Source organism: Folsomia candida, unplaced genomic scaffold (genome assembly GCF_002217175.1).
Source record: "Folsomia candida strain VU population unplaced genomic scaffold, ASM221717v1 Fcan01_Sc001, whole genome shotgun sequence".
Taxonomy (NCBI): Eukaryota; Metazoa; Arthropoda; class Collembola; order Entomobryomorpha; family Isotomidae; genus Folsomia; species Folsomia candida.
The window spans coordinates 25,841,704-25,868,986 of record NW_019091193.1 but is presented as its reverse complement, the minus strand read 5'-3'; the positions used below and the strand labels follow the sequence as shown (position 1 = coordinate 25,868,986).

The 27,283-nt window shown below is 37.7% G+C and overlaps 1 protein-coding gene and 2 long non-coding RNA genes across 3 annotated transcripts in view; 1 reads left to right on the top strand and 2 right to left on the bottom strand.

Annotated features, from left to right (window-relative positions):
- Positions 1–23,000, top strand: part of LOC110863422 (rhophilin-2-B) — a 34,051-nt gene extending 11,051 nt beyond the window's left edge. Inside the window, exons 2-17 of the mRNA XM_022112730.2 lie at positions 7,113–7,228; positions 10,221–10,349; positions 11,794–11,872; positions 12,514–12,591; positions 12,683–12,807; positions 13,789–13,843; positions 13,919–14,023; positions 14,127–14,228; positions 16,121–16,249; positions 16,348–16,431; positions 19,628–19,835; positions 19,921–20,091; positions 21,007–21,230; positions 21,705–21,851; positions 21,929–22,044; positions 22,121–23,000. Coding sequence (XP_021968422.1) covers positions 7,113–7,228; positions 10,221–10,349; positions 11,794–11,872; positions 12,514–12,591; positions 12,683–12,807; positions 13,789–13,843; positions 13,919–14,023; positions 14,127–14,228; positions 16,121–16,249; positions 16,348–16,431; positions 19,628–19,835; positions 19,921–20,091; positions 21,007–21,230; positions 21,705–21,851; positions 21,929–22,044; positions 22,121–22,283 — 2,031 coding nt within the window. The 3' untranslated portion in view covers positions 22,284–23,000. The remainder of the gene's footprint in view (positions 1–7,112; positions 7,229–10,220; positions 10,350–11,793; positions 11,873–12,513; positions 12,592–12,682; positions 12,808–13,788; positions 13,844–13,918; positions 14,024–14,126; positions 14,229–16,120; positions 16,250–16,347; positions 16,432–19,627; positions 19,836–19,920; positions 20,092–21,006; positions 21,231–21,704; positions 21,852–21,928; positions 22,045–22,120) is intronic.
- LOC110863423 lies at positions 22,992–23,573 on the bottom strand. Its single transcript, XR_002549264.2, has 3 exons — positions 23,372–23,573; positions 23,243–23,293; positions 22,992–23,183 (listed from the first exon to the last, which is right to left on the bottom strand). It is a non-coding gene; the product is annotated as an uncharacterized LOC110863423 (long non-coding RNA).
- Positions 23,574–23,605: 32 nt separating this feature from the next.
- Positions 23,606–25,064, bottom strand: LOC118434107. The gene is made up of 3 exons (XR_004833775.1): positions 24,499–25,064; positions 23,832–24,428; positions 23,606–23,762 (listed from the first exon to the last, which is right to left on the bottom strand). It is a non-coding gene; the product is annotated as an uncharacterized LOC118434107 (long non-coding RNA).
- Positions 25,065–27,283: the final 2,219 nt, after the last annotated feature.

Genomic DNA, 27,283 nt, shown 5'->3' with positions numbered 1-27,283 from the left:
AAGTTTTTTTTTATTCTGGATATTTTTACAAATTTCTACTGATTACGCAGCAGACTAGCTAATGCCATCATAGAGGAAAACATTGCACAAACATCGTTGAAGATTTTCGCTTGTTTGTCGTTTATAATAAAATAAAACGCAAGAATGACGGATGAAATTGTTGGTTAAAATGCAACACTTAAATTCTTCACTCAAGGTTAAGCCTCAACCACAAGTACTTATGTAAATGACGCCAAAGATGACCACTTGCAGTTGGAGATGCGAAGTTTGTGTACAACCAAGTGGCTAACTCCTTATTCTTCGTGCAGGAGATAAAGGGTTCTAATTCTGAATATGTGCAAACTATGAAATTCTCACTCACTGCAACCATATTGACTGAGGAATAGCGACAAACAAAATTTTAGTGCGAGTGCTTGTGGAAAAATCTCACTTGTCCAAATCCTAGGTTGACAACAGGGTTTTGCATTTTCATAGCTTTCTCAAGTTCAATGTCAGTTGCAAAGATGAACTCAGCTTGAACATAAAAATTTATGCAAACAAACAAGTAAAACTAGTGTTTTTCTTTCATTTGCAGAATTTTTGTGTGCGAAAACGCAGCTTTATTCATTCCAAAGCTGACAATATTTTCAATTCATATGAACAAAGTCTGGCTCGGTGTGCAATCATGAAATCTAGTTGGATGAAGTGATGTGATGAGCACCTATTCCTGACACTTATGCATAAACGACATTGAGAACTACCATACATATTCCAGTTTAGATAATCACGTTGGCTCGTCAGTATGGTCAGAATTTCCAATTTAACTCGACGGGTTAAATAAAAAAACCCAGCATCGTGAATGTCAGTGTCAAATTGCGTCACGCTGTGTCCCCTTTTACAAATTTGACTAAAAAGTTTAAAATCCTAAACTCACGTCTATTTTACCGAGTTTTTCTTCTTTTAGAATACGCGACACAGCCCACTCCATTCAGTATCCAATTCGTTCCATTGGATTTTGCGAACTTGTGCCAGATACATTGTTCTACGACCGAGGCATTGATCAACTTATTGACAATTGGCAAACCAATACACGTACAAAAATAGATTTAGCACAGGCGGATTTGTCGTGTAGATGACTTGGACGAATCCTTGAACCCTTGATTACTTAGCGTTGGAATAACTTTACATTTTTTGCATCCACAAAATTAATGTTATTCACTGCTTGCATTTTTTTCACTGCAAGAATAGCAGACGATTACGATTACGCAAGTCATGACACGGCGGATCCATTGTTGCCCTTTTCAGCCGAAGCATTAAATATTCGACAATGCACTAATTCGGTAATGTTCAAATAGTTGCATTGCATATCTACAATCTGCAAAATCATTCATATCCTCGTGATTGTTAACAGATGCACAAAGATTCATAAATTACTCCACAGACGGCAGATTGACTTATGCCGCATTTTATAAGTATTTACATAGCTGAAATTCATCGTCGTTTGGTTATAAATAATGCACCAACAGATGCGACGGTACTAAATACTGCAAATAATTTCTTGATAACTTAATGAAGTTTCTTTTGTCATTCGTACTTCAAAGGTCAAAACCGGTATTAGTTTATTGTTATCACAAACGGGGCGTCAACGGAGAGTTTGGAACAAGGAATTACCCAAAGTAATCAAACAATCTGTACATAAATCATCAGTGTTAAAATAATCAGCATCACTTGTAATGTAAATCAGTCATAATTATGCTTTCAAATTCACATTCTTTGTAAATTAAAAGCATACGAGAGAATACAACAATAACTAACTCTGGTTAAAACAGATTATCCGTGGTCATTGGATTTAATTGTATATTAAATCCTGTGTAAGTACATATGTTGTGATCCCCTATCATGCTAATCAACATTTTGTAACGTGTCGTGTTTAATTAAGCATAATGTAAAGTTCAAGTACCCATTCATGTAGAGTGACAATTCTGATTAAATACCAATATTCAACACAACAGTGTTAACGCCTGTGAAATGAAGTGCATACATATCTTTGGGCAAAACCAACATTGACTTACTTCTTGTTTAATTATTGCAAAACTGAAAATGAAACCCCAAGCAATAGAAAAACTTGGGGATAAATTATGAGTGACAAGGTGACCCAAGATTTGATTGAGAACTTTTTTATTGGTTTATCAACTATCTTTCTTCATTATAATTTTAATGCTGGCCTACCCAAAAATTGCACTACGAAATAGAGCAACTATCTACTACATATTTAAGTATGCACTAGATTGCATGGCCTGAGTGACAGTGATTCTGCTCCACCTACATAAATATGTAAATACCCCAATGATTTTCACAGTTTACAAAACGACCAACGAGCTGATTGTCCATTCGTACTTTTTTGTTTGGCAAGATTTGTGTCATTCCACTGAACGGATATGGTTAACCATTGACGAGCGTAGATGAACAATTAATTGAGGCAGCTGAACCGCATAGCATCAATGTCCCTCGATCTTATCGATTGAGCCAAAGTTTCATAGGACCGCATCGCTTTTCTGTTAATTCTTTGACTCTGTCATTAGACACCAAATCACTGAATGAAAAGTGAGACAAACTTCACAAATGTGTAGCCTTGACATAAAAGCTGCTCGTTTGTATGCAAGGGAGCAACAATTAATGGATGAGAATGCATTCATAATGGCAATTGACGTGATTTTAAGAGACGTTGGACGAAAATGAATTAAGAAGTGTGCGATTTGTGTGCGAAGTCGAGAATAAAAGTATTTTTTAACGGCTGTATAAATACGTAAGAAGAATGTCGCATTTGGATAAATAGATCTTATTCCTAAATTAAACAATTCTTTGCAAGTTTGCAACGAATTTGAATCATCGAGGTGTAGAGATTTAGAATAAAAAGCTGTCCTTTGCCCAAGGGGATAAGCAATTTGATTTGATTTCTGCCATTGTTGATGGTGGATGAAATTATTTTTGACAACATTTAAACAGCTTCGCACAACGACAGCCCAATTCAAATCAGCGTCAACATCTTGGGAAGAAAGCAGATCGAGTCTCTATTGTTTCTCTTACTGCTTGAAGCATTTTCCTGCAATAAGAACCAAAAGCGAAGCCAAGCTGATTGTTGCGTTCGGAGCTAAATGATCTCCTCGACAGCTGAAACAACTGCATATGCACCCGTCAAACAACAACCAAGCTCTTTTATTATTATTATTTTTATTATGCTGTGCGAGCTTTATTATGAGCCCAAGATTGGTGTAACCAAATGAAGCAAATGAGCAGCAATAATAGAGGGATGGATGGCTGTCCTACTTTTTACTTTTCTTCGATGAGACTCTCATGTTGCGTACTGAATATTATCACTTTTGATTCTTGGTCTCCTGTTCAATTTTTTGCAACAACGCCAAACACGCCACAACATCCCGAAATAACAGCCACCACCTTCCGCATTTTTGGCAGTAATTAATTACTTGCTATAAGTATATATCTCCAAATACGCAACTACATACATACACTGATACGAGTTATGTGCAAATTTCAGAAATTATTATCATTTCAACTTAGCTTGTGGCAGAAATCATGACAATAATCTGCCACTTTTATTGACTTGATGTGCATTGCTCAACATATTTGCTTTTAGACTCGTTCAATTCTCTGAAATAATTATCGGGAAATGCCAAAGAACTCTCTACGTGGTCGTTTTACTACTATTTTACTCGTGTATGTACAATCTTAGACTGCTTGCCCCATGACCCATAATGATGACCAGCACCAGTAGATGACGAAATTCGACACAACTGCCAACTTCAGTCAGCACTCATCACCATTTCATATTCTTAAATGTTGTTCACAATAATTGTACAAAAAATCTCGTTAGACCATTCGGTGACCATTAGTGTTTTGCTCTACTCTCCTCAGTCATCTCAATTGTCTCACAAACACACGCTTTGGGCTGGGGTCAATTACCCATGTGACACGCATAGCGCACGTAAGCACATGTGTGGTGGAGGAAGACTAAGCTAATCTTCAAAACTAATGATTTTTTGATTGCATGTCCTGTAACGTTATAGTAGAAAAAGAAGCAACTATGCACATCAAGACTGGTCAGTTTAGACGCCAAAAAGCTCAAATACTACGTTTGTACTTGCGTGCATGTGCTGCTGATGCCATCAACTAAGCAATCTCATTGATGGCTTTTTCACATATTTAGTACACATTGACACTAATCTCGCTACATTAATTCAATTTACACCATATGTCACACTCCCCAGCTTGCTTACGCAACAATAAAGGCAGTCGGCACAAAAAGGCTCGCCAACAACGAACCATATTGCCAAAATGAATTCATTAATGAATTGTTAATCCCCATCATCGCATTTTAAATATTTTTCTTGCCATGATCACAAAGACATTTTGAGCTTAAGGTGATGACCTAATAAGATGAGAAGTGCTCCACGAGAGGAGGAGCAGCTTGTCACAATATTCTTTCACACATTTTCAGGAAGTCATTTCAACCAAATATTTAGCGTGAAAAGGAGTAATTTATTTTTATTGTTGATGCAAATAAATCATGCACCTTTACAACCAAACCAAATCTTAAATATAATTTAACCACAACCTGCATGTAAACATTAATCTTGAATAGATTGCAGAAATTATTTTAACGATTGGTGTGCTAACTTGGTCGACTAAATTTGTCAGTGCGGAGGAATCTTGGAATGACTTGCATAACAGAAAGAAACACAGTATTTTTTGCATTATTTTCGCTGTCGTCGGGTTTCAAAAATTTACTCGGTAACAATTTGGTCGGATGTGATGGGAGAAAGAAGTACGGACGTCGTATGCGCGGACATGTTAATAATTTAGTCGCGTTGCACGACCTTAATGATGACTTGAATGTGTAACTGTACCTCCAATCTGGGAGATCCCGTCGCTATAATAAGTCATTGATGGTCTCAATTTAGCTCACCACTACCAGCACCAGCACCTTGTTAGCCCTGCCTGACATGCACCTCGCTCCACAGTTAGTTGATTTAATTCTCAGGTGAATAAGTAATAAAACTAAGATGGATTGGTTGTAAATGCGTATCCTTTACAGTTATAGGCTGTTCATTCTTATTGTACTTTTGCACGTAAATAGTTACGTCTTCACTCAATGCCCAAAATGGAAATCCCAAAATTGATGCGCAATTGTTTTTGGTAATCATAAACTATTTACTGATTTTATAATTTACTTTTAAAATACTGATTCGTCATGATGGAATTTGTTGGTGCATTAATTACTCAAGTTTAAATGTATCTACTAACATACTGACCACTTAAAGTTACGGTAGTATGAAAAGTATGCTACTTTTTACAAATATTTGAGAATTTTTAAGACAATTCCAGAGCTAATGAAGCAAAATAACAAGTTTTTGGGGTTGATACTTAATAAAAAGGCATATTTACGATACAGGTATGCATGTTACACCAAATTGGAATAAGTTTTTTTTATTATTTTGATGAATTGCTGAGAGTTGTGAATAATTGGTCTTTTGAATTAAATCTCATTCAGAACTGTAACAACATTATAGGAAAACCTTTTAATTTTTAAATCGAATTCCCTCTTAAATGCTTTCAATTTCGTGATCTAGAATATAATCAAATTAACCTCAGTCGATTTGGCTCAAAATTGCACAGTAAAGTTAGCTCCGAGTGAAATGAATTGTCAGTCAGAAACGTCGGCATCACTCAAATATCGTTCATTCAACACTTCACCAATCACCATTCACTTGTTCCTTAAATCACGCTCGACGACGACGAGCTACCGACGAGGAGGATGACTCGATCGGTTCGTGAAAGTTTTTATTTGGAGCGATTATAGTTGATGAAAGATTGGTCAAAGTGTTTTTTTTGCTCCTGATTTGCAAATGCAGTCGGTTCATGCGAAAGATGCGAAAACTGGGTTACTTTGATTAATAGATGTGACGAATGGGGCAAAGAAATTAAGTTGCCCTTTGACTATAAGGTCGCAATTATCCACTGTCGCATATCGTATACCAATTGCTGGTGGTGGAACGGATGGTTTGTCACCTTGATGAGAAATATGACAAGCTCAATTTTCAGGTTTATGATGATGATGTTATGAAGCCTTGTTGCAATAACGATTTAACTCGTCGAGACACATTTCGCACACGAGTACTTGCAAGGAGTACTCGAGTTGAGAAAAATTGCCACTTCAGATTCAAAATAAAATTCAGTCAATCAAAGCAATGCAGTAGGTTGAGGCCAACTCGTAACGGTTTGTCAATTATGAAGAAGAACCAACTTGGTCAACTTGTACATACTTCACAGAACCCAAAGAGAAGCCGTTCCTGTTCGCTCACATTATTTTACGATGGGCAAGAAACTTTTTTATAATTCCTGTAACACTGCCCCTCGCAGTTACACGGCTTGGCAAAAATTGGCACCTTTTTATGATCCTGATAACATCTGACATGGGAAAAGACAAGTCAAGCACAACATACATAATTAAATCCGGTCGGATCATTTGCATATTTCGATTAGGAAGTATAATTACTCAAATGTAACGTAAGACATGGTGCGAGTGCAAAACTTTAAGACTTAATTTTTGCATATAAGAAAACCCATGTACGAGTGGGTATTGCAGGGTCAAGTCAACCTGAGTGAGACACATTTCGATATTCATGCATGATGGCTTGATCACAGCTTAAAATTATAAACACGGCAAAGCTTTTATCGGGAATTATAGTGATTGTTCAAATCATATGTCCGCTTTTGTGGGCTAAACAAGTTGTGATATTCAATAAGCTAACAATTTTTGAATGCGAATCAACTACGTTTTTACAACTCTTGTGATAATATCTGCAATGAATTTGCATAAGCGTATGCGTATAAATAATTATTCGATGAAAAACAATGGGACACTCAATGTACGTGGCTATTCTATATTCAGTAAATGGCATGCTGCACTTGTGTGTTGAAACAAAATTTCAATAAGTAACGGTTAAACGCATTGCTGAACCACCGCTTGAGAGATGATGTTACAAAACTAGAGCATGTTCAACGCGTGATTAAAAATTAAAAAGCTTAATACCCAATTTTCTTGTGAATTACAGGCAAACGACCCGACCAGAGCAACATGTCGTGGAAGTCTGCAGTCGAAACGGTCACAATTAAACAGGGAAATACATCGCGAGATGCGATTGAGGGCTGGAGCGGAAAACCTGCTAAAGTAATTGAATACTATTTATCGATTTTTTATTAAGTAGCGTCAGCTACTTATTGTGATCGTTTTGTCCGTCCGTCCGTCCGTCCGTCTGTAAGCAGGATATCTCTAGAACGAGTCAACATAATTAAACCCCGTTTTCGCCACTGTGCTTCTAATTTTTAGTTCTCGGTCGAGTTCGGAAATTGGGTCAATCCGACCACACCCAACGGCGCCAGGGGGTGTGGTCGAAATTAAATTGAACGTTAATTTTCATGTGGGGTGTCATTTTAAAGGAAATTTGACGGAGATTTGAAATATGTAAATAGTTTTGACCTCATGACCTTGACGACGAGGTTAAAGGTCAAAAAATGCATCATTGTCAAATGGGGTGTTATTTTAAAGAAAATTTGACGGCGATTTCAAGGACGTTAATATTTTTGACCTCATGACCTTGAGATCCAGGTCAAGGGTCAAAGATACATAATTGTCATGGGATATGATAAAATTTAAAGGAAACTTATATCGCTCTGACGCTACTTTTTTATATTCGTTTGGAGGGTTTATATTTATTTTATTGATTGTTTGTCATATTACTACTGGTTGGTGGTTGACGCTAAAGAACTTTCTGTTGGAATTTTAATGAGATCAATGCGGCAACACAGATGATGTCAATAAAATGACAATAACGAGCTCCACTCCACTGCCGCGTGTTATTTAAATGAGTTTTTAATTTCAAAAGTTTGTTGTCGATAAAAAATCTAGATGCGTCATTCGAAGGTGACACGACGGAAGCTAGAAATTTATTAGTGCTGATTACTTGTGTTGTTGATTGGATTTGGTGTTACGTAAAAATTGTCAAGTTTCTCTATCTGATCATAATTTTCAATTTCACCACTTTTGGCTGGCGATAGTCGAATAATTAAATCAAAATATCAGGAAATATACTGGCTTGATTTCATTTAACTTTTGCGTGTTGAGAAGACATCAAGCTCACATCTTTTTTCAATTTTGACGAAAAAATGTGGGCAATAATTACTTTAGGAAGCTTTTACGAGTATTTCAGTAGCCGTATTCGTTTTAAAATACGTAGGTATCTGTATTTATTTGTACATATGCACATGATTGCCATCTTCTGCAGGTCACCTTGATGGTGACAATCAAAATTAATCGAGGCAACAGGATGAACCACGGTCGCGAATTGGAAGCGTCGTCATGAATGACAACGCCAATCACTTACCACCCAAATGATTTCCAATGTTATATGCAAATACACGATTGAATGTGACAACGCTAAACCATATCAACCTCACAGCTTGACAAATACCAATCACCTCTGATATTCGCTAATGCATTTATCGAGGCTCCAAAAATGGTCAGAATGTGCACCTGTCTTTCTGGCAGTGCTTACTCTCATAATTCTCGTAAAATTAAACTGAAGTGTAAACTACCCGATTCACCCAGAATAATAACATGCAGAGTTTCACTCTTGCATTATGTTTGAAATTTTACAATTGAACATTTCGTAACAAATTTCGTAACATGCAGGCAACAAAGGCTGTGCTGAATCAATAATAGTCCATCTTCAAACTATCGATGCTTAAACAATGAGCAATTTATTTTCTAAACTAATAATTATCAACCGCCCCAGAACCCAGTAAATGTAGAGCTGACTTTGTATTTATTTAGTGTCTACGACCTTTTGTCGTTATTTGTTAGGTGTTTCCCTGTATTTCATCCGCAGGCACAACACAATGCACCATTTCGCAGGATATACATACAAATTATGCAACCGTAACAAAAACAAAATGGATTTTCAGTACTTCTAATAGAGCGACTGTACACCTCTCTGCCAAGCATTTACTGAGAACATGGTCACGTTCTGGCGCAGTTTAAATGCACACAATGGAAACGCAAAAGTACGAATATGCAAACTAGCAAATATTAAATATATTAGTTAATATTTATTATCATTAGTCGTAAGTAGTACCGTTCGGCAGGATCTCATAATATGTTCCGACAATGGCGTATTTCGATTGTGTTAATACTTTTAATCCCACAATCAACGCACAACAATGCTAAGAGGACACATATAGAATGACTTGATTTGTGGGTGTAGGTTGAGTTGCAGGACTCAAGAGCAATTATGAGTTGCATAACGTGCGTACTGTGCACTTTTCTCTTATCAATATCTCAACTTGTGATGGTTTACAACAACAATAAACAATCAGTCGTCTTGATTCATCCAATGCCATAACCGACTCAAGTTTCTTGGTTTCGCTGCGGACAAATCCAATCAACATATCGCTGCTGTGTTGTTTTGATTGATTACGGTAGATAAAATGGGACTTATTACATGAACAGTAATGACTCTCAAGAACTGAGGCCCATATATGCAATTGACCACAAATTGTACTCCTACAAACTTGACATTCGAGCACTTGTACTGTTCTCCCAACGTCGTTGAGTCAACTTATTGGAGCATCCGCTACCTGTCTGCACATTTTTGTTGTCACGTTTAATTAGTCCAAACAACGTGCCAACACCAAGTAACCGTTGCTGGCTTTCAACGAGCTAACGACTGTATGCATGACACACACCAACAATGCGCTGAACGTTCGTGTGTACTCGTATGAATGGTAATAAACACCGGACGCAAAAAGCTAAAGTTCAGTTACATCTCAGAAAACAAAACAAATAAAAAACTTGTGTGTGTGAAATTGTCTTGAGACATGTTCACGCATTACTGCCCACACGTCCGGCAGTAATTCATACAGTCAAAATTTGACACTGACAAAATCATGTCAAACTAGACCAAACCGTGAAGCAATGGACAAGATGTGTGTAATGACGCAACTCGTAAAAACCAAATGAGACCAAACCGTGTAGTAAATGTTGAATCAGTGGCAGTCGTAAATAATGTGTAACTAATTAAGTAATATGACACAAATCTTGGTGTTTAATATTAATATAAAATTGGAACGATTGCTGATTTAAACAATTATTTTTATAATTTCAGAGCAACGTCGAATCGGACGGTGAAGGAGACGGCAACTTTGGAACTCAGCTTCGTCAATTCGCATTTACAGCTACTTCGGGAACAATTGTCAGAAATTAACGGCTGCCTAGAAGCTTATCAAGGCCAAGGGTGAGATTATGCATTATTTTTGCCTAGCGTAAAAGATACCGAGTCATAAACGTAGCACTGACGGTGAGACAATCTGGGCAATTTGTACGTAGAAAATCTTCCTCCTTCGTTTCGATTAAAAGTACATCAGAATGAGACGTCGAGTGTCCAACTCCCGTTGCCAATTCAATCCACTACAGCCTTGGGATTGGTTTTTGATTAACGTACACACAGCGCCAATCTTTGAAACATCTTCTTCATGACCATTTGAAGCCGTAAAGGATGACCAGCTGAATAATCAATGAATAACGGAATACTAATTGGCGGATGATATTGATACGAATCAAATCAAATTTGTTTTGCTCGCTTCGTTTTAATTTGGTCTTTGCAACAATGGTCATTTGGAGAAAACCGTATTCCAATGTCACTGATGACGATGATGATACTCGAGGAAGGCACTGATTCATTCCTCGTACTCATTTCCTTTCTTTATTCCCTTCGCATCTCACCAACATCAATAACGCCGCATCTATCCACACATAAATACACATGATAAATATGATGGGATAATATGTGTGCATGCACTTTCAGAAATAAATTTAGCGCATCATCCCCTCATTCTTCTCCTCTGATCTCGATACTGGGATATTTCATGCCAGTTGTCTTAATGAATAATTCGATTCGCATAACCTCAATAATTCCTAATTTCGAACCAGGCCTATTGTTGTCATCAATTGTGCACATTTCGACTCTCAGCCAACAAGAATGCAAATATACAATTGATGATTGGGATGATGAGATATGACTCTTGATTTTTAACGTTGTGTTCCTAGAGTATGCGAAATATTCGGAACAACAGTTATTTTAAAAGGGTTGACCAACAATGTAGATAACTCTGATCAGTTTTTAATCTAAAGCTGGAATTAGTTGTATAAGAATGTTGTTGAGCTTCTGTCTGACTTGTATGCATGCACATTGACCTCTAATCTTCCTCTCAAAGAGGATTTACAGTTTGTAGATGTAAATTGCAGGAAGGAAGTGTCATAAGCAGGGAATTATTAGTTTTTACTTGCGAAGATATCGCACCTACATCCATCCAAGCACCATTCTAAACTGACTACACCCATTCAATCAGTAAGGCACGTCAATGTTCGTCAACTCTAATTAGCGCTGATGATGATTGCATGACTCATATGATTTGTTTTGAGTGAAGGCTAAAGTGCGTTTGATGAAATTTGGGCGTCGAGGTGCGAGAGTGGAGGTCAAAGGTGATCCTTGGTCAGAGTCGAGTCGTTGGAGACAAGGAATTACGCTTGAGCAAAACCGTACATCACACTTGGAGATGAAGAAGTTAACGTTAATGACTGCGATTACGTATTTAATACTGGTGCAACAATGGTTTATGCACTTGGCGCAACAATAAGTTCCAATTCTCACGCCCAAAATATTATTGTTTTTTTTGCAGGCAAGATAACAGCCTCCCAATGATCCCACTCGGGCTGAAGGAGACCAGTCAGCACATCGACTTCCTGGAACCATTCAAAGTAAGCGTGGTTATTTTGCATACACTTTTCAATCCTTTGAGCTGGTCCAATAGTTTTAAGCGAACCGATCCATAAGCCTTTAGGCAGAGGAAATAAATATTTAGTTCAATTAGATTACAGACAGAACTGGCCACAAAAAAAAATCCAAATCATTCCTTTGATGTTATCGTATAGTTATTGCTATTTCTTGTTCGCATTGAGAAGACTGTTGTAATTAATTGTGCTAAATGTGCAAATGGAGTCCCGTGGCGGAGATGCAATCTCGTTATTTCTTCTGCAACCTAAGACCTCTTTCATTCACCAATCAAGATTAGAATTCTTCCTTAATACAAACGAACCACATCAGTTTTGCCAATTGCAGTGCATGCATGTTTTTTGTACAGAAGGATTTGAATGAACCCACTTCCGTATTTGAATCACGGCTTTGCAACAAAATCTAGCAATGTTGGTTCAACTTGTTTGTTTAATGTTGCACTATTCAGTGATTGCAATAAGTGGTTTGCAATACTACGAAGCAAACGGCAGCGCTATTTTTCATCACATTTTTAACGTTCTAATCAAGAGTTCAAACGTATTGCGATTTCTGTTATGTTCCGGGTGAATTTCGAATGCTAATACAAAAAAACATGATTTTTTTACAGGACTTTATCTTGGAGCATTACAGCGAAGACGGAAACAATTTAGATGATGCTATTCAATCTTTTATGGAGCTTCGGCAGGTATGCGAAATTGAGTTGTCCTCACTCGGAGGCATCTTCGAAATTGCTAGTTGATGGGATTGTGATTGTTGGCTTTTGTCCCTCTCTCTAGGCAATGAGGAGACCATCAAGAACGAAGACTGGGGTTCAGCTCTTGCTGAGATATTTGGGCGTTTTGTACTTTGTCGAGAGAAGATTCTTCCCCGCAGATCGCAACATTGGTGTCTTCTTTGAGTGGTGAGTAATTGTCCCTTGAGACGTATTTAGAATTATGCATGAACGTCTCTATCAAAGCGTCCACTAATGAGAAGCCGACGGGTAACAAAATATTCAATCTTGTTACAAATTGTTCTATTTCTACGACACTTTAGTTCCAATATTGACACCAAGTAATATTTAGCTTACATGTGAAAGAGAAACTCTGTAAAAAATAAAAAGACGTGAGCTACATAACAAAATAAGCCCCTCAGACGCCATAGGCATGCACTTATAATATTGATCTTACGCAAACAGTGACAACTGGAAAGGACTTAAGAGCATGCAGCCTTTCAAAGTAAATCCTATGTCGAAACATTCGAGTCAGTAGGAAGGCGTCATTATGGTTCAGAGACGGGGCAGATTTCATTTTCGTTTCGTCTTTTGATGTCAACCGAGTATTTACTGTTTGAGGAATCCTTTTCTGTTTGTCACCGTCACAAAACAACAGAATAAACTTTGCTCGCTAAAATATTTGCTGGTGCGCATTCTGAGTGAGTGACATCCCTAAAGAGCTTTGTGAAAAGGCTTTGCCATTCTGTTCATGTGCAGTGAGTGAGTGCTGGGGCCCCCTTCTTACACATTTGCATATTTAAACACGACGCACACCTTAATTTTTGACATGCACTCCACAATTACTCCTCATTCAAGTGACAGGTTAAGTTTCAGAAAATACAATGACAAATTTACCGGTAGTCGGCACACGTTATTCGAAAAAATAAATGGTACTACTTTAGTTTCTCATAAAATGTCGTAAATAATCATGAGGGGAAGATGCAAATTGTCAAAATTTCACTTTTCTCGCTTAAATTTGCTACATATTTCACTTTTATTGCGTTGTTGGAACTCATAACTGTATCCTTTTATATAATTTGTCATACGTGCGAATAATTTTTATTACTAATTAATTATTATATAAGGAAATTTCATGCAAGAACCACCAATATTTGAACATATTTCCAGGTACGATGCGCTAACCGGAGTCCCAAGCATTCAAAGAACGGTTGCATTTGAAAAGGTTTGCATTTCTAAATTTCATTTTTACATTGGAATAAAACACAGTTGCAACTTATCATGTGGAATTTGATATCAGGCGAGCGTGCTTTTCAACCTGGCAGCCCTTCACACACAAATTGGGTCGAAGCAGGATCGGCTCCTAAATTCGGAGTCTGCGGATGCTGCAGTGGACAATTTTCTGGTACGCTACGTAGTTTGTGCTATTTTCATTAACACCTTGTTTCACAGTTCTGTCATTGTTCTTATGAAATCGAAAATAATAAAATATAAATTCGTAAATTTAGCGTGCGGCAGGAACCCTTCGCTACATTGGAGAACATTTTACGCACCCACCGTCCTTCGACCTCGCCCCGCACACTTTGGACGCATTAACAGCTCTTTTCCTGGTACGATTTTTACAATTTTTTGTGATATGTCTGCTTTCTGCTTTACCACCATTGTACCGTTTTCAGATTTCAAATCTGAATAATGAGCTGTATTCATGTTAACACATGTTTAGTGTCGATTGCACATTTTAGTAAATAATAATCAACTCGGGATAATCATATTTTTTTATTCAAACTCTAACAAACGTGATATCCTCGACAAAGTAAGGACTAGATGTAAATAGTTCCTGTAAATCCAGTTCATTTATGTCGGAAGTCGACTGCGTACATCAGACTGGTCTTTCTTTTCACGAAAGAAAGAATCAGCAAACTGACTGAGAACACTAATCAAAAATGCAGAAACCATAATTACTTTGCCTGTTAGTATTTACACATATGCAGCACACACGGTCAAAAGTAATTACACTGAATGAGACTGCAACTCCGAATTTTACTGCAATAATGAATTTTTGAATCTGACGTCTCAATTTCTTGGCCAAGTTCTTCATGTTTCAAACCAGTCAAATAAAAAAAAATTGCTTGCTACAGATGTACTTTTAACGACTTTAGGGTTGAATGAACTTTTCATCACAAGTCTTTCTGGCTGGAATACATATGTATTTACTCTGAGGAGTAGGACAATCAGTCTGCAATTAGTCTAATTTGTAATTTTAATTGGAACCATTATTCTGATACAACGAGAACATTTACGAAATCCTATTTAGAAGATGTGGTTTTCCTCGCCGTAAAAGTAAGTGCTTGAATCAGATTGGATCATCTCGTAGGTTAATTCCGCATCCTATTCGTGCTGAGTTGAAATACAAATTGCGATCGCAGCTTGCTTGACTGTCCGAATTAGCGTGAAGAAAGTTGAAGCAATTTAGAACATGGCAAGTCAAAGTGTGTGCAATAATCCGTGGTTTGGTCCCGACTTGAGGTCGTTGTCGTTCTCTTCACACTTTCTTCAAGTCTAATAAAAGCAGGAATGACAAAGCCATGGGAGTTGGCGAGAGGAGATTTGAGATTGATTGGCGTCTCCACTCAGGTACGAAATGCAGGCCGACTGAAGAATAGAAATGTGATAATTCATCGACAAACGACGACCACTTGTGGCATGCAGAAGCACATTATTATATATTTCCATCCTAAAGACTGAGCCTCCTCCTCGTCCCAATGACCATTCTCATCATGGCGTTGGGCATCCTCATGCAAGTATATGCAACAAGTCAAGTCGGAAGATTGATGGATTTGGTGAATGGGTTGTGAAAGCGGTTGTTGGAGGCTTAAAGGTAGCATCTTCTCAGTTAATAATAACAATTGATAGATCAGATACGTACCGCCGCGCGATTATGTTCTCTCCCAACCAATTCGTAATTCGTGACAATTGATGATCCATCAAAAACGTTCAGCTTACGCTTGCTGTGAAAAAATATATTTAATATTGTAACCAGTGCGAGGAGGAAACCAAGATTGGCTTTGTAACTAGAAGCAATAAATGGAGGACGCAAACAAAAGTGAAACTATCACAAATTAATATAATAAATCACTGATCGCAACAATGTGTATGTATTGACGACCAAATAACGTTTGAAATTAAGATTGTCCTCTTATTCGTACTCATCCAATTATGCAAAGCCAGATACAATTTATAGCCCCAGGTCGTGCACACATTATGCATAGGTACATAGGTAGGCATGCTGTTTAATCGGTGCTAATTTGTACCTTGGAATGTTGCAAATGTGTAATTTTCTAGTGTATGAATTACGGTGAGCTTTGGTTTTTAAAAGCGCAAAAGTCTTTCATCAAAATTTTTGCCAACTTTTTGCATAGCTTTGAGAAAATTGCAAATAGTCTATGACGCTGGTGATTATAGTTCATTCCGTACACATCGTTACTTTTTTCACAAATTGCAGGTTCAAGCTCGTGAGTGCCTGTTTGAGAAACAACAATCCGTGGAAAAAGTGGACAGCAGTAAAATCATTGAAAATGTGCAAGATCAGTCAAGAGTTGTGGAACTTGCCCAAGAGGCCCAGTTGTTGTCGGTAATACATGCAATTCCTTTCCTTAGAATTAGCGAACGAAATATGCGTGTACACATGTAATGTCGAATTTGCATATATTTGCCAATTTAAATTTGCAGGATGAATACGTCCGCGTGTCCGAGCTGCTTTCCCACGAAGAACTGAAAGAATTCATCCCACCAGCCTGGTCATCTCTGGTTCAGGTAAATCAATCTCTGCTCACTCGTAAAAAATATTCATGGGTCGTAAACTCTTAATTGGCGAGAAGTGGATGGTTATTGTTGGAGGGAGGAAGTCTGATTGATGTGACACACCGAGAGCGAGACAATAAAAGCTGCAGAGTTCAGAGCACTTCTTGTTGGACATGTTTAATTCTTGTGACGATTTGAGAAAATGCCTCGATTTTATTTATGTCTCCTTCAAAAATACGTCTCATGACGCAGAAAAGAGGTCTCTTCTTTACTAAATATAAAATCACTTGCGGTCCGTCAAAATGACGGCATTTGTTGTTTCGTCCATTGGACTCGCTGCGTGAGAGATGCGATTGTGTGGTATTTATTTATTATTGTGGAAAGATTATAATTTAGGCTTGGCTTGGAAGGAATCGGAAAAACGGTAGACAGAATTCGCTGTAATTTTATGTGTGGTCAAAATTCAAGGTTGGATTTGTACCGTCATTTGTATAATTTACTAGATGTGCAATAATTAATTTTTCGCAAAGTACCCTCAAGCAAATAATAAGAAGGTAAAGTATGCCCTACGTTGAGGGATGGTTGTAGTCATGCAAAGTACTTTGGTACTGATCTGGCATTGGATCAAACAACAACTTATTTATTTATAACTTGTCTCAATTGCAATTTATGTATTAAACGTAAAATCGCCTTGATTGTTTTCCTAGCTTGACTCGTCTCGAATCATGTACGTTGCACACGGCGCACACGTGTTAAATATGTGTGTTCTGTCCTGGTTTGTGACTCATTGTACGAACTGCATAAATATTATTGCACCTGTTTTCCAGGAATTAGTTTAAAGCGCAAGTGTGCATTGGGTCATTAACTCGTGCACCTTGCAATAAAAACTCATCTCCGCGCATCCATCCATCAAAATTATACATTTCTGCATAAATAGAGTGGTGAGTGGAAATCTATTAGCTCATCATCCGATGTTAAACTTAATCACAACGTGTCATGCAACACCATATTGAATATGCAGGCTAACGAGCGTCTAAATAATAATGATAGTATATCAAGCACATAAATTAATATTAGCATATATTTTAGTAATTAATCATTGTTTTCCTGTTTATAATTCCGCCTCGTCTTGTGACACCTGTACATTCAAAGTAGAAAACAGACGACGCGTTTAAAATAAAATGTTAGTGTAATACAAATAACGACGATAATTCAATCAACGTACGAATCGTCATTTGAAAGTTAAACTGGGAACATTGTGCAAGAAATTATTGCGAGTAAACCTCTACATAATTTATCAGTATCAGAATCATTCATCCATATAATTAGACAGATAAATGAGATGCATGACGCAAATATTTATCATCTGCTTGGTATGATTAATGGCTGCTCATGTTAACCCAATTTTAATTCCTGGGATGGACTTGGATTAAGGAAATGCAAGTAAAATACCTATGTACGTACGTACTTAACATATAAGCGACACAGACGCCACACATAATTCCGACGACTGCGAGTACTCTTTTTTCACAAAGCTTTGCACGAAACAATTTATTCATAAAAAGCCTAAAGAATGTCACCTGATTGTTATGCAAATCCTTAAATAGCTTATGCTTGTCCCCATTGTTGACTGCTGATGTTGTTACGTGGAAGGAAGGAGTAGAAAAATTAACTGAAAATCCTTAAAAGTAACTTCCATTCACATAATTACAGCGTTTTTTTGCACATTGCATCATCGCCGTCGTCTGAGATGGATTTACCTAGATTAGTCTTAAAAGCATGGTTGTGAGGGAGAGAAAGTGACTGGGATTATGCATTTGCAAGTGCAGTAAGTAGTACCCAAACTGAGCTTTTAGCACGACGCGGAAACAGTCATAATAATCAGTAGCAAAGCAAACCCATCATCCTTGCTTGCTCCATTGTATTCGATAATAATACTGTCTGCACATTCATTAGGGATCGATAATTGGTGTTAATTTGATATAAACATGCAGATTTTTGAATTGTCAGATGATGTATAGGACCCGACAGGAAGGCATTTGAGTGACAGCAAGTCTTTCGTTTTGATCTCGTATTTCATATCCCGATTTTTACACGGTTTTAACTGGAAATTTCAGTCTTGAAAAGTTGTTTGCCTTTACCTGATGTGCTCAAGTTAGAAATGTGTCTTCTTCGCTAAAATAAAATGAATGCCAACATCAGTGGGTTTGTGGATCTTATGCAAAGGATATTATGGGATGAAGATCGAGGAGATGATTTACAACACAATTGTGCCTGATGACAGCAGCAGTTTCGTTCTTATATTTCTTCATCCCTTTTTTTATAATTTACTCTTTTTCTTAGATGAAACCCACTTTTTTGCGCTGGGAATTAGTCTTGGAATTTACTTTTGTAATGAATTAAGTAGCTCTAATGTAATGAGCCTCTGAATTGGTCTTTGTTGAGTTTGTTGGAGACACGCAATAGCTCTAAAGTGGATTTATTATTAACTGTTCATCTCCACAAGTAATTTGTATACCTTTTTCTCTCCTTCGGCCCATCCATCCGTCCAAGGCAAAGGCTCGCATTGTTTGTTTCTAACTCTTGCTGAAAATTTAAACGCTTCTTCCATCGCATCAGATTGCGTCGCATTAATTATAAATTGAACGAGTCTCGATTGCACCTTCTTCGTTTTGAAGATGCCATGTTCACGCAGCTTTTGTACGCTAAACGATAGGCATCGGTATTACTTTTCCTATAAACAACAGTGCACACACATATGCACTCAAGTATTAGAGTATTGCATAAGATTTCTCAGAATGCTTGAGTATGCAGTCGTCGCCATACAAATGAAATTGATTGAGCTGCAAAACTTGTATCAATGATGAGATAATTAGTTGCATGGAGAGAATATAATCACGTTGCTCAACGCAATTGCGATGGATGGCGTTCAACATGACACAAAAGCCAAGCTAAATAACTTTATGATTGAATGAGACCCTTTGGAAAGTTAATGTTGTAACTTATTTACATGCGTCTCCAATATGAATATTCATGAAAAATTTAAATGTTACACGATCACAAGTGAGACTTGAAACATTGCTAGAAGAGTTATTTGTCAAACAAAAAAAAACATTTTGTGTAGAGATTTTCACCACCATAACACAATTTAGAATTAATTGTGACATGTAATTAATTGGTAAACATTATTATTTTTTGTGTGCTTCAGGTGAAACGCGACTTGTACAAATGCCTTGCCCACCACTACTTGTCCACCCTGCTCCTCAGTGAATGCGAATTTTCGGATGAAACTCGAGAGAATTTTCGCTACTTGTACTGCGAAACGGAGAACGTTGCAGTGACTGACATCCGGTTGCCAACAAACGAGGAGGAGATGAAGGTCTTGGGGTTCTGTCACCTCAGGAAGGCGCTGAGCTGTATGTTCACATTTACTTATTATGATACCCATGATTTTAGTTAACATAAATTCTATTAATAATTAATTATGAATATTAATTTCAGGTTTGGAAGATTCCAGTCGACATGCTCGACTTAATCGTGAGCTTCGAGCCAAAAAAGGGCTACAATCCGCTCTCCAATCCACTAAGGACAAAATTCTTGCCACTTTTGAAAGAAAAGAAATTCAAAGTCTAGAAGAATTGGAGCATTATTTGGATCCACCCCAACTCATCGGTGGGTGATTATTATTTTTGTAATATGCGGTTTTATTAGGAGAATCCTTATTGCTTGCTTTGACCCGATAAAAATAATTATGATCTTCAATTTCAACTCATATTGTCGTCATTACTGATATCATAAATCCTATCGCAAATGAATGTCTTTATAGACAAAACATGTCTGAACATAATATACATACACATAGTATGTACATCTACAGCCAAATAATTCAACATTTCCATACATGTCCATATACGTATGTATATCTTGACTTGAGAGGTGTTTGTATGTAACTAAATATGTAATTTATGTGAAGGGAAACTTTTCCAACTTGATTCGACGAGTTACTGTAGGATGGAAATTAGGAGTAATTTAGTTAATACTTTACAACGCCACTTTCTTTGATAAATCATAATTAACCCTCCCTCGCCTCACCTCTCTCCACTCGAAATTTTAATTCTAATCAATATTTTAACCTTTGCTGACAACAACAAATTTCATACGAGACTTGCCATCAAAAACGATCCCATAATTCCATGTAAGAAAATTGGGCAAGATGAGGGATCGTCACGACTTGCAACTTGTCATCATCGTGGCTCTTACGGATTGGATTAGGTTACATAAAATACGATTTTAGAACAATGTAAGCATTACCGGTTTTCTACAAAAGATAGTAAAACTCATAAATAAATTGAGTATTCATGGATCTACGTGTGTTTCGCTAAACATTACGATAATGGCAAGTTAATGAAAAGAAAGTGGTTTGGGGCAAACAATTGAAAGGGAAAAACACTGCATTTGGTTATGATAATAAATACCACGACAAAATGAGGTCTCTCGAATATCTTGCGATTTATTAACTCTATGCAGATCTATGTATTCTGTTCATGTTTTTGGTTATTTGAACTTGAATTTTTCTCTGCCTTGCAGCTGCGACGAAATTCCAGCTCGAGTTAAGTCCCCCTGACCTGGCCACCCAGAACGTGGAGGATCCTTTTCGAGCCTTGGGGCCACTGGCCCTTTTCTCCGCCAAACGCCACTGGTCAGCTCCACGTCACGTGACATTGCACCGACGCGGAGATGGCTTCGGTCTGAGCGTTAAAGGCAGTGCTCCCGTCGCCATTGCCTCCATCGATGATGGGTCCCCTGCAGAGGTAATTTAATTTAGTCCACGCCTCTCCCCTGTCAAACTTTTTTAGGCGTCTTTTGCCTAGAAATATATCACGACGACGCACAACAACAACGTACAACAACAAAGTCCCAATTTTATCTCCGCATGACGCCAACACTAACTTGAAACTCCAATCTGGAATTCTGCATTATCCGAAACCAGTGTTGCGTGTTTCTTTTGCAGGTTTTGTTTAGAATGACGGAGCAGTTTAAATGACAATAAAGTTTTACCATTTCAAATGCAGCATGTATGACTTCCTTTTTGACAAGTCACGACCACGACTCTTCTGCTTTGCACGAGTTGTGTAGCATAGAAGGAGCTTAGTTTTGTGGTTGATTGTTTCCGAAATAATTAACAACAATAGGAAACAAGTTGCAAAAGTGCTGGAGGAGAATATTTGTGATAATCTGTTTTGCAATAAAAGGAACTTTTGTCATTCAAAATCCTTTTTTTTTAGCTTGGAGGTGTGAGACAAGGAGACGTGATTGTCGGAATTGGAGGTGTGGACACGAGATGGATGGGCCATGAAGATGTCGTAGCGTTGGTTCGGACCACTGGAGATTCGTTAGCACTTAGGCTCGTCACTCCAATGGATGTCACCAAGGTACGAGTGATACAATGTGCGATATTTGGATGACTCGACTCTCGCATTAATGTTTTTCGTACTAATGATCTGTCTAGAATTCAAGTCACCATCACAGTCACAAGGGGCGCATCTCTCCTCACTCCACAAGCAGCAGCACCAGTCTGGGCAGTTCTACTCCCCGAAGTTCATCCAGCAGTTCTTCCGGATATGGGTATGTGGATGCATGAGAATAATCAAGCATGGTTCTGACACAATCATGCTGACTTTGCCAATATTTTGTAATTCAGGGGAAGTTATGGAAGAAGCGTGAGTCGTAACACGGGTTCCGCAAGTCCTCAAGAAGACACCTTCACAATGAAGAAGCTGACAAAAAGTCTGTTCCGAAAATCGAAATCAAAAGAAAAGGTGAACGATGCCACGGGTTACAAGTCGAATATGATTTTGCGATAACTTTAAGTGGACAAGACGTTATCAGTACATACATTTTTTTAATCGTATAAAATATTACAATCATTGAAAGGACTGAATGCAAGTACTTACGACAACCTTAACTTTTTCCAAGATGAGTTAAAATTGAATGATAGTATTCATATACATATGTACGTATATCTCTAAATAGTTCGATTTTTAATAGCCATCCAAGCGAAATTTTGGAATTATTTAAACCTTCAAAACTCTGTTTTCCATGAATAGCTACTTATGCAATTCTGTTTAATCGGTGTCATGAAGTTGTATTCAGCCAATATTTGAATTTATTTTGTGTTCTTTAATATTTTTAAGCGTCATGTATTTGTGTACATGCATACGTGCGTACGAGTAGATATGCATATTAGAAGGAAACGGTGTATGTGTATAAAGTATCAATGCAAAAAACAGCCCAATAATTAATTACTCGAAATCATGAATGATTTAATGGTGCAATATTGTAGTATAAAATATATTTATTTAATATGTAATTGTTATTGTAACTTTTGACACCGGTGTGTATGCGAGTAGAGAATACAACATTATGTGTTCTATGAAGTTTGATATTACATGAAAGTGCCCTGTAATTCTCGATGTACTATATGCTTCCAAAATGGACTAAGTATTAAGAAGTTATAATAATTTGTTGGAATTAACAGAAATAAAGAATACAAAAATAGTAGAATAAACATATTCGGAACAGAACATGCTCGTGAACACTTTATTTTTATATTTTTTACATGAAAATTGAGTTGGAAAGCTCTGAGATTCTTTTGGTATTTTGTTGGATTGACTGGAGTTTATGATGGAATTATACCAAACCCGTTTTGTTTTCTGATGGCTGCATATTTGACGCTTCTTGAGTCACATCTCGCCTCCTTCGCCCTGAAATTAAAAATAAATGTAATTTCCAACGCCCAACAAAGACAAATCAGGTCACGTACATCCGTATCCCCCGTGCCCTCCAGAGTACCCATTCCCACCGTGACCGCTACCTAAATATAACATTTCATTGTGTAAATTAATCCAGAAATGTATACATATACCAATGGCTTATTTAAAAATAAACTTACCCCCGTGACCGCCAGTACCACCTCCTCCGCCTAACAAAAGAATGTTACAACAGCAGAATAAGGCAACAGTTATTACATAATATGACAAGGAAACTAATTTCCATCCCCTTTCTAATCAAGTCTTACCCCAGCCGCCCCATCCTCCTGTAAACGATAAGCAAATAAATTGTGTGACTGAAGATAAGATTATGCATTTCATCATACCTTGACCCCCCCACCCGCCACCACCTCCCCATCCCCCTGTAAGAACAAATACGTAATTAAATCATATCCTGAATATCACTTATTCCCATGTCCAGGGCATTGCATGCCCTATTAGCCTGAAGTAAATGTCCGAGGCACATGTTGTACACTAATTTTCTCAGGCTCATACCTTGACCTCCCCATCCGCCTAGAAGAAGCAACAAATAAGTTGTAAAACTGAATATACATTACGATAGATTGTATGCTTGATCTGTACCCTGCCCTCCTTTGCCCCCATTGTACGACGTGTTCACAATGATGACTTTGCTTCCTTTTCCCTTGGACGCCTCACTGTGAAGGTGGCAGGACGAGAGAAATACCACAGCTACGATCAATAGCTTCATATTGCTCTTGAGAGTATTCCCGATTTCCGGAATCAAAACACTTGGACTATTTTGACAGTGTCCAACAACTGATTACTAAAAATTCCTTCAGCAACTTTGCTTTTATATAAGCTTGCAACTTCTTGTAACGTCGCCTGCAATTCCCAACGGGTGACAAGAAGCAGCTACTTCCCTTGGGGAAGTTGCAAAAAATAGGAAAAACTATTTTATGTATAACGGAAGTAAATAATAGTGCATCGGGTCCCAACACCTCATTCTTTGCATTTCTGAATTGGTTTGAATCGTATTAACACAGCAGTAGGATCATGATTAGAGGCAGATTTAATTAGCGTGTCAAGTGCTACCTCATCATGAAATCAATCCCCTCCTAAATATAGCACGATTAGAGTGACGCAAATTTTGTGACAAATAGCTTTCTCTTTCCTAGAATGTGTCCTAGTTGATTGTTCCTTTTCTTTCTGTGATGCAATCTAGATAATCCATAAAAACGTTTGATGCTCCACTTGTCTTAATTCAAATTTTGATTGAAATTGTATGTACCTTTTCATTCAAAACTGCGTAATTTGTCCCTTTCTGAAATTTTAAAATTATTTGCCATACGAGCAAATCAATCCATGATGAGTCAGCGTAAATTCGCATCACGACCACCACTCGATCCCAACATCATGCAGAACAAATACCCTTTTACTCCCTCATAATAAGTTGTTTTTGTAAATATGACCATTTGCATTCGATTTTCGCTATGATTATCGTGTAACCTTTAATAAGTAGGCAAAACAACAAACTCTGTGATAAGTACATATGTATGCACATAGATCAATATATTGAGTTGTGTGTTCGAGTATATGTACATATGCAAACTTTATACTCGTTCTGTTATGCTACGTAAGCAGATAGAATTGAGAAAAAGACAATGGAATGTAGTAAACGTTTGTAAACATGAGCACTCACTTTATGTCACTTTCTTCAAATTTTATTTACTTTCCTAGATAATGCATTCGTCCAAGGTGTTGAGTGAATGCCAAGGTTGAACAATAACGTATTATCGATCGATTACTGATACATGTACACACATTTGTATGCGATCACTAGTTGTTTGTTGCTACATACAAGTTACATATGTGCCATCTAAAAAGTTCAACTTTGAAGCAATTTTCCAAATACAAAGCATTCAAAGACATCCTTTACCGGCTTAGTGGACGGTCTTCTCATTCTTCAGATAATCCGCTCGCTATGTATGTAGGAAAATCACAATGGGAGCAGATAACAATGATCAAGTCACATGTTCATATAGGAAAATGAGCCCTGCAAAAATATATATCCCTTCCTTGGAGCCTACCCTATACAAAAAGCCAATGTAATACGTCACTACTCAATCTGAGACCCTGAGATTCTGGTCCAAGTGCATGCATGTGGTGCGATTGGAGTGCGAATCTCTCCAATTTCGCTCACAACTTTCCCCGTGGTTGGGTCGGTGCCAAAACAGCGTGCAGAAATTACGTTAGCTCAGTACTTTCTTTGACTTTCTCTGCTTAACCGCTGGCCATTTGTTATGCATTTTTATGTAAAAATTTCTTAGAAACTACAGCTTAAAAGTCTCCTTAAGTGCTACTAATTTAATATTCTTTGAGGCTGGCATGAGTTTGGTTGGGTGTGAGAGAAAGCTCATTCAGGTTTCAGTTCTTTCTCTCATCTCTCCCGGCGGTAGTATAGCGTTGGGACCGACTCCGTGCAGGCTCAAGTTTTGTGAAATAAGTGGAATGTTCACTCCTCTTGTTTCCAGTTGTTGTCAGAACGCTGCATGAAGTGGAAGTTGCTCGTCGGCAAATTTACCCCACAATTTGCACACTTTCCCAGCCAACTACTTTCTCTTGCGTTCCCATTCCTTGGTAAAAAAGTAATGTTCCCACGCGTTTCCTTGAAATTGGTACCCCTGATTTCCACCAAACTTTAAGAAATTTAAACCCAAAGCATGCAAATTCAACCTTGAACCTTGACATTGAAATTGAAAAAAATTGTTTCTACTGTTTGTTTGTGTGCGTATGTGTGCGCTTAAACTCCTGGCTTTCTTTGGTGAATGTAACCTTGTATGGCACATCATACATAAGTGTGTACCTGGCTGTAAGTTAAGTACTATGTGTGTTACTGGTGTTTGTGATATTTGATATTTCCCATGTTGCAATTTGGTTATTGCGTGTGCCCTTCCCCTCTGCCTTTTGGTGTGGTCTTTCTCAACATCACGGAAAGTGAAAGTGATCTGGTGCCCTTTCTCAGGTAATCGATCCCTCGCATGAGTGTGTCATTCAAAGATATCCATTTTTCGGACTATTACTCACAAGAAACTCTGTGTCGTAATATTTATTAGGATAATAATACAGCTGTAATTGGCAATATAATAAGTACAAATGGACATTTTATGAGAACGTGATTGAAGAAATTGTACATGCGTGTAGAATGGCACTTGGACCATAATGACATTGAAATCTTGGTTTTATGTATGCAGCTGAACTTTTGAAATAGATCTTCATTGACAATTTTACTTAATTTACAATTTTAGAAACGAATCGGAGAAGAAATCCTCAAAATCGCAAATCATAGTTCAAATATTTTCAAATACTGCGATTCAGAAATATTTTTCTGGGTTAAACACCGTCGACACACCGAGTGACCAATAATTTTTGGGGTTGAGAGCCATATCACATCTGGCTGCAACAATTTTAGAAATCTTGCTGCTTAAAAATACCAGATAACCATCGTCCTCAGACGTCATTGACCAGACACAAGTGTTTGAACTGAAGCATTGAACTTGCTAGAAATGTGCATGTATGTTTACCATAAAGAGTAGAAAAATGTAGAATAATCTGGTCGGATGAGGACGATAATGATGATGTGGATTACGACAAATCCACATGGTTTATCTTCCGTGTCATCTCGTACGAAATAGCTGTCTCAAAGTGGAGTACGTAAATACCATGGATGTATAAGGTAAATACGTATAAGTAGAGTTTTCGGTGGATCTAGCCCTGTCTGGGCACACAATTTCCAGTTTGTCTGATCCTAAGTAGTCTGGGATCCGTCACAGGAAATATCGCCCGCAGGAGCAATATTTAAGTCCAAGACGTTAAGTTTTATACCATGTGACATCCGAACCGTACCAGTACATGTCCCAAAGGGATTCCAACACCTGATTAAGAAATGGGTTGATAAACCTAGCGAGGCATCATTTTATACGTGCTGACTCGTTACAGTGTGGGGAAAGCAAGTTAATACGCGTTTAGTTGGTTGAATTGGCTGGTGAATTAAAATGATTTGGAGTTGATAGAAG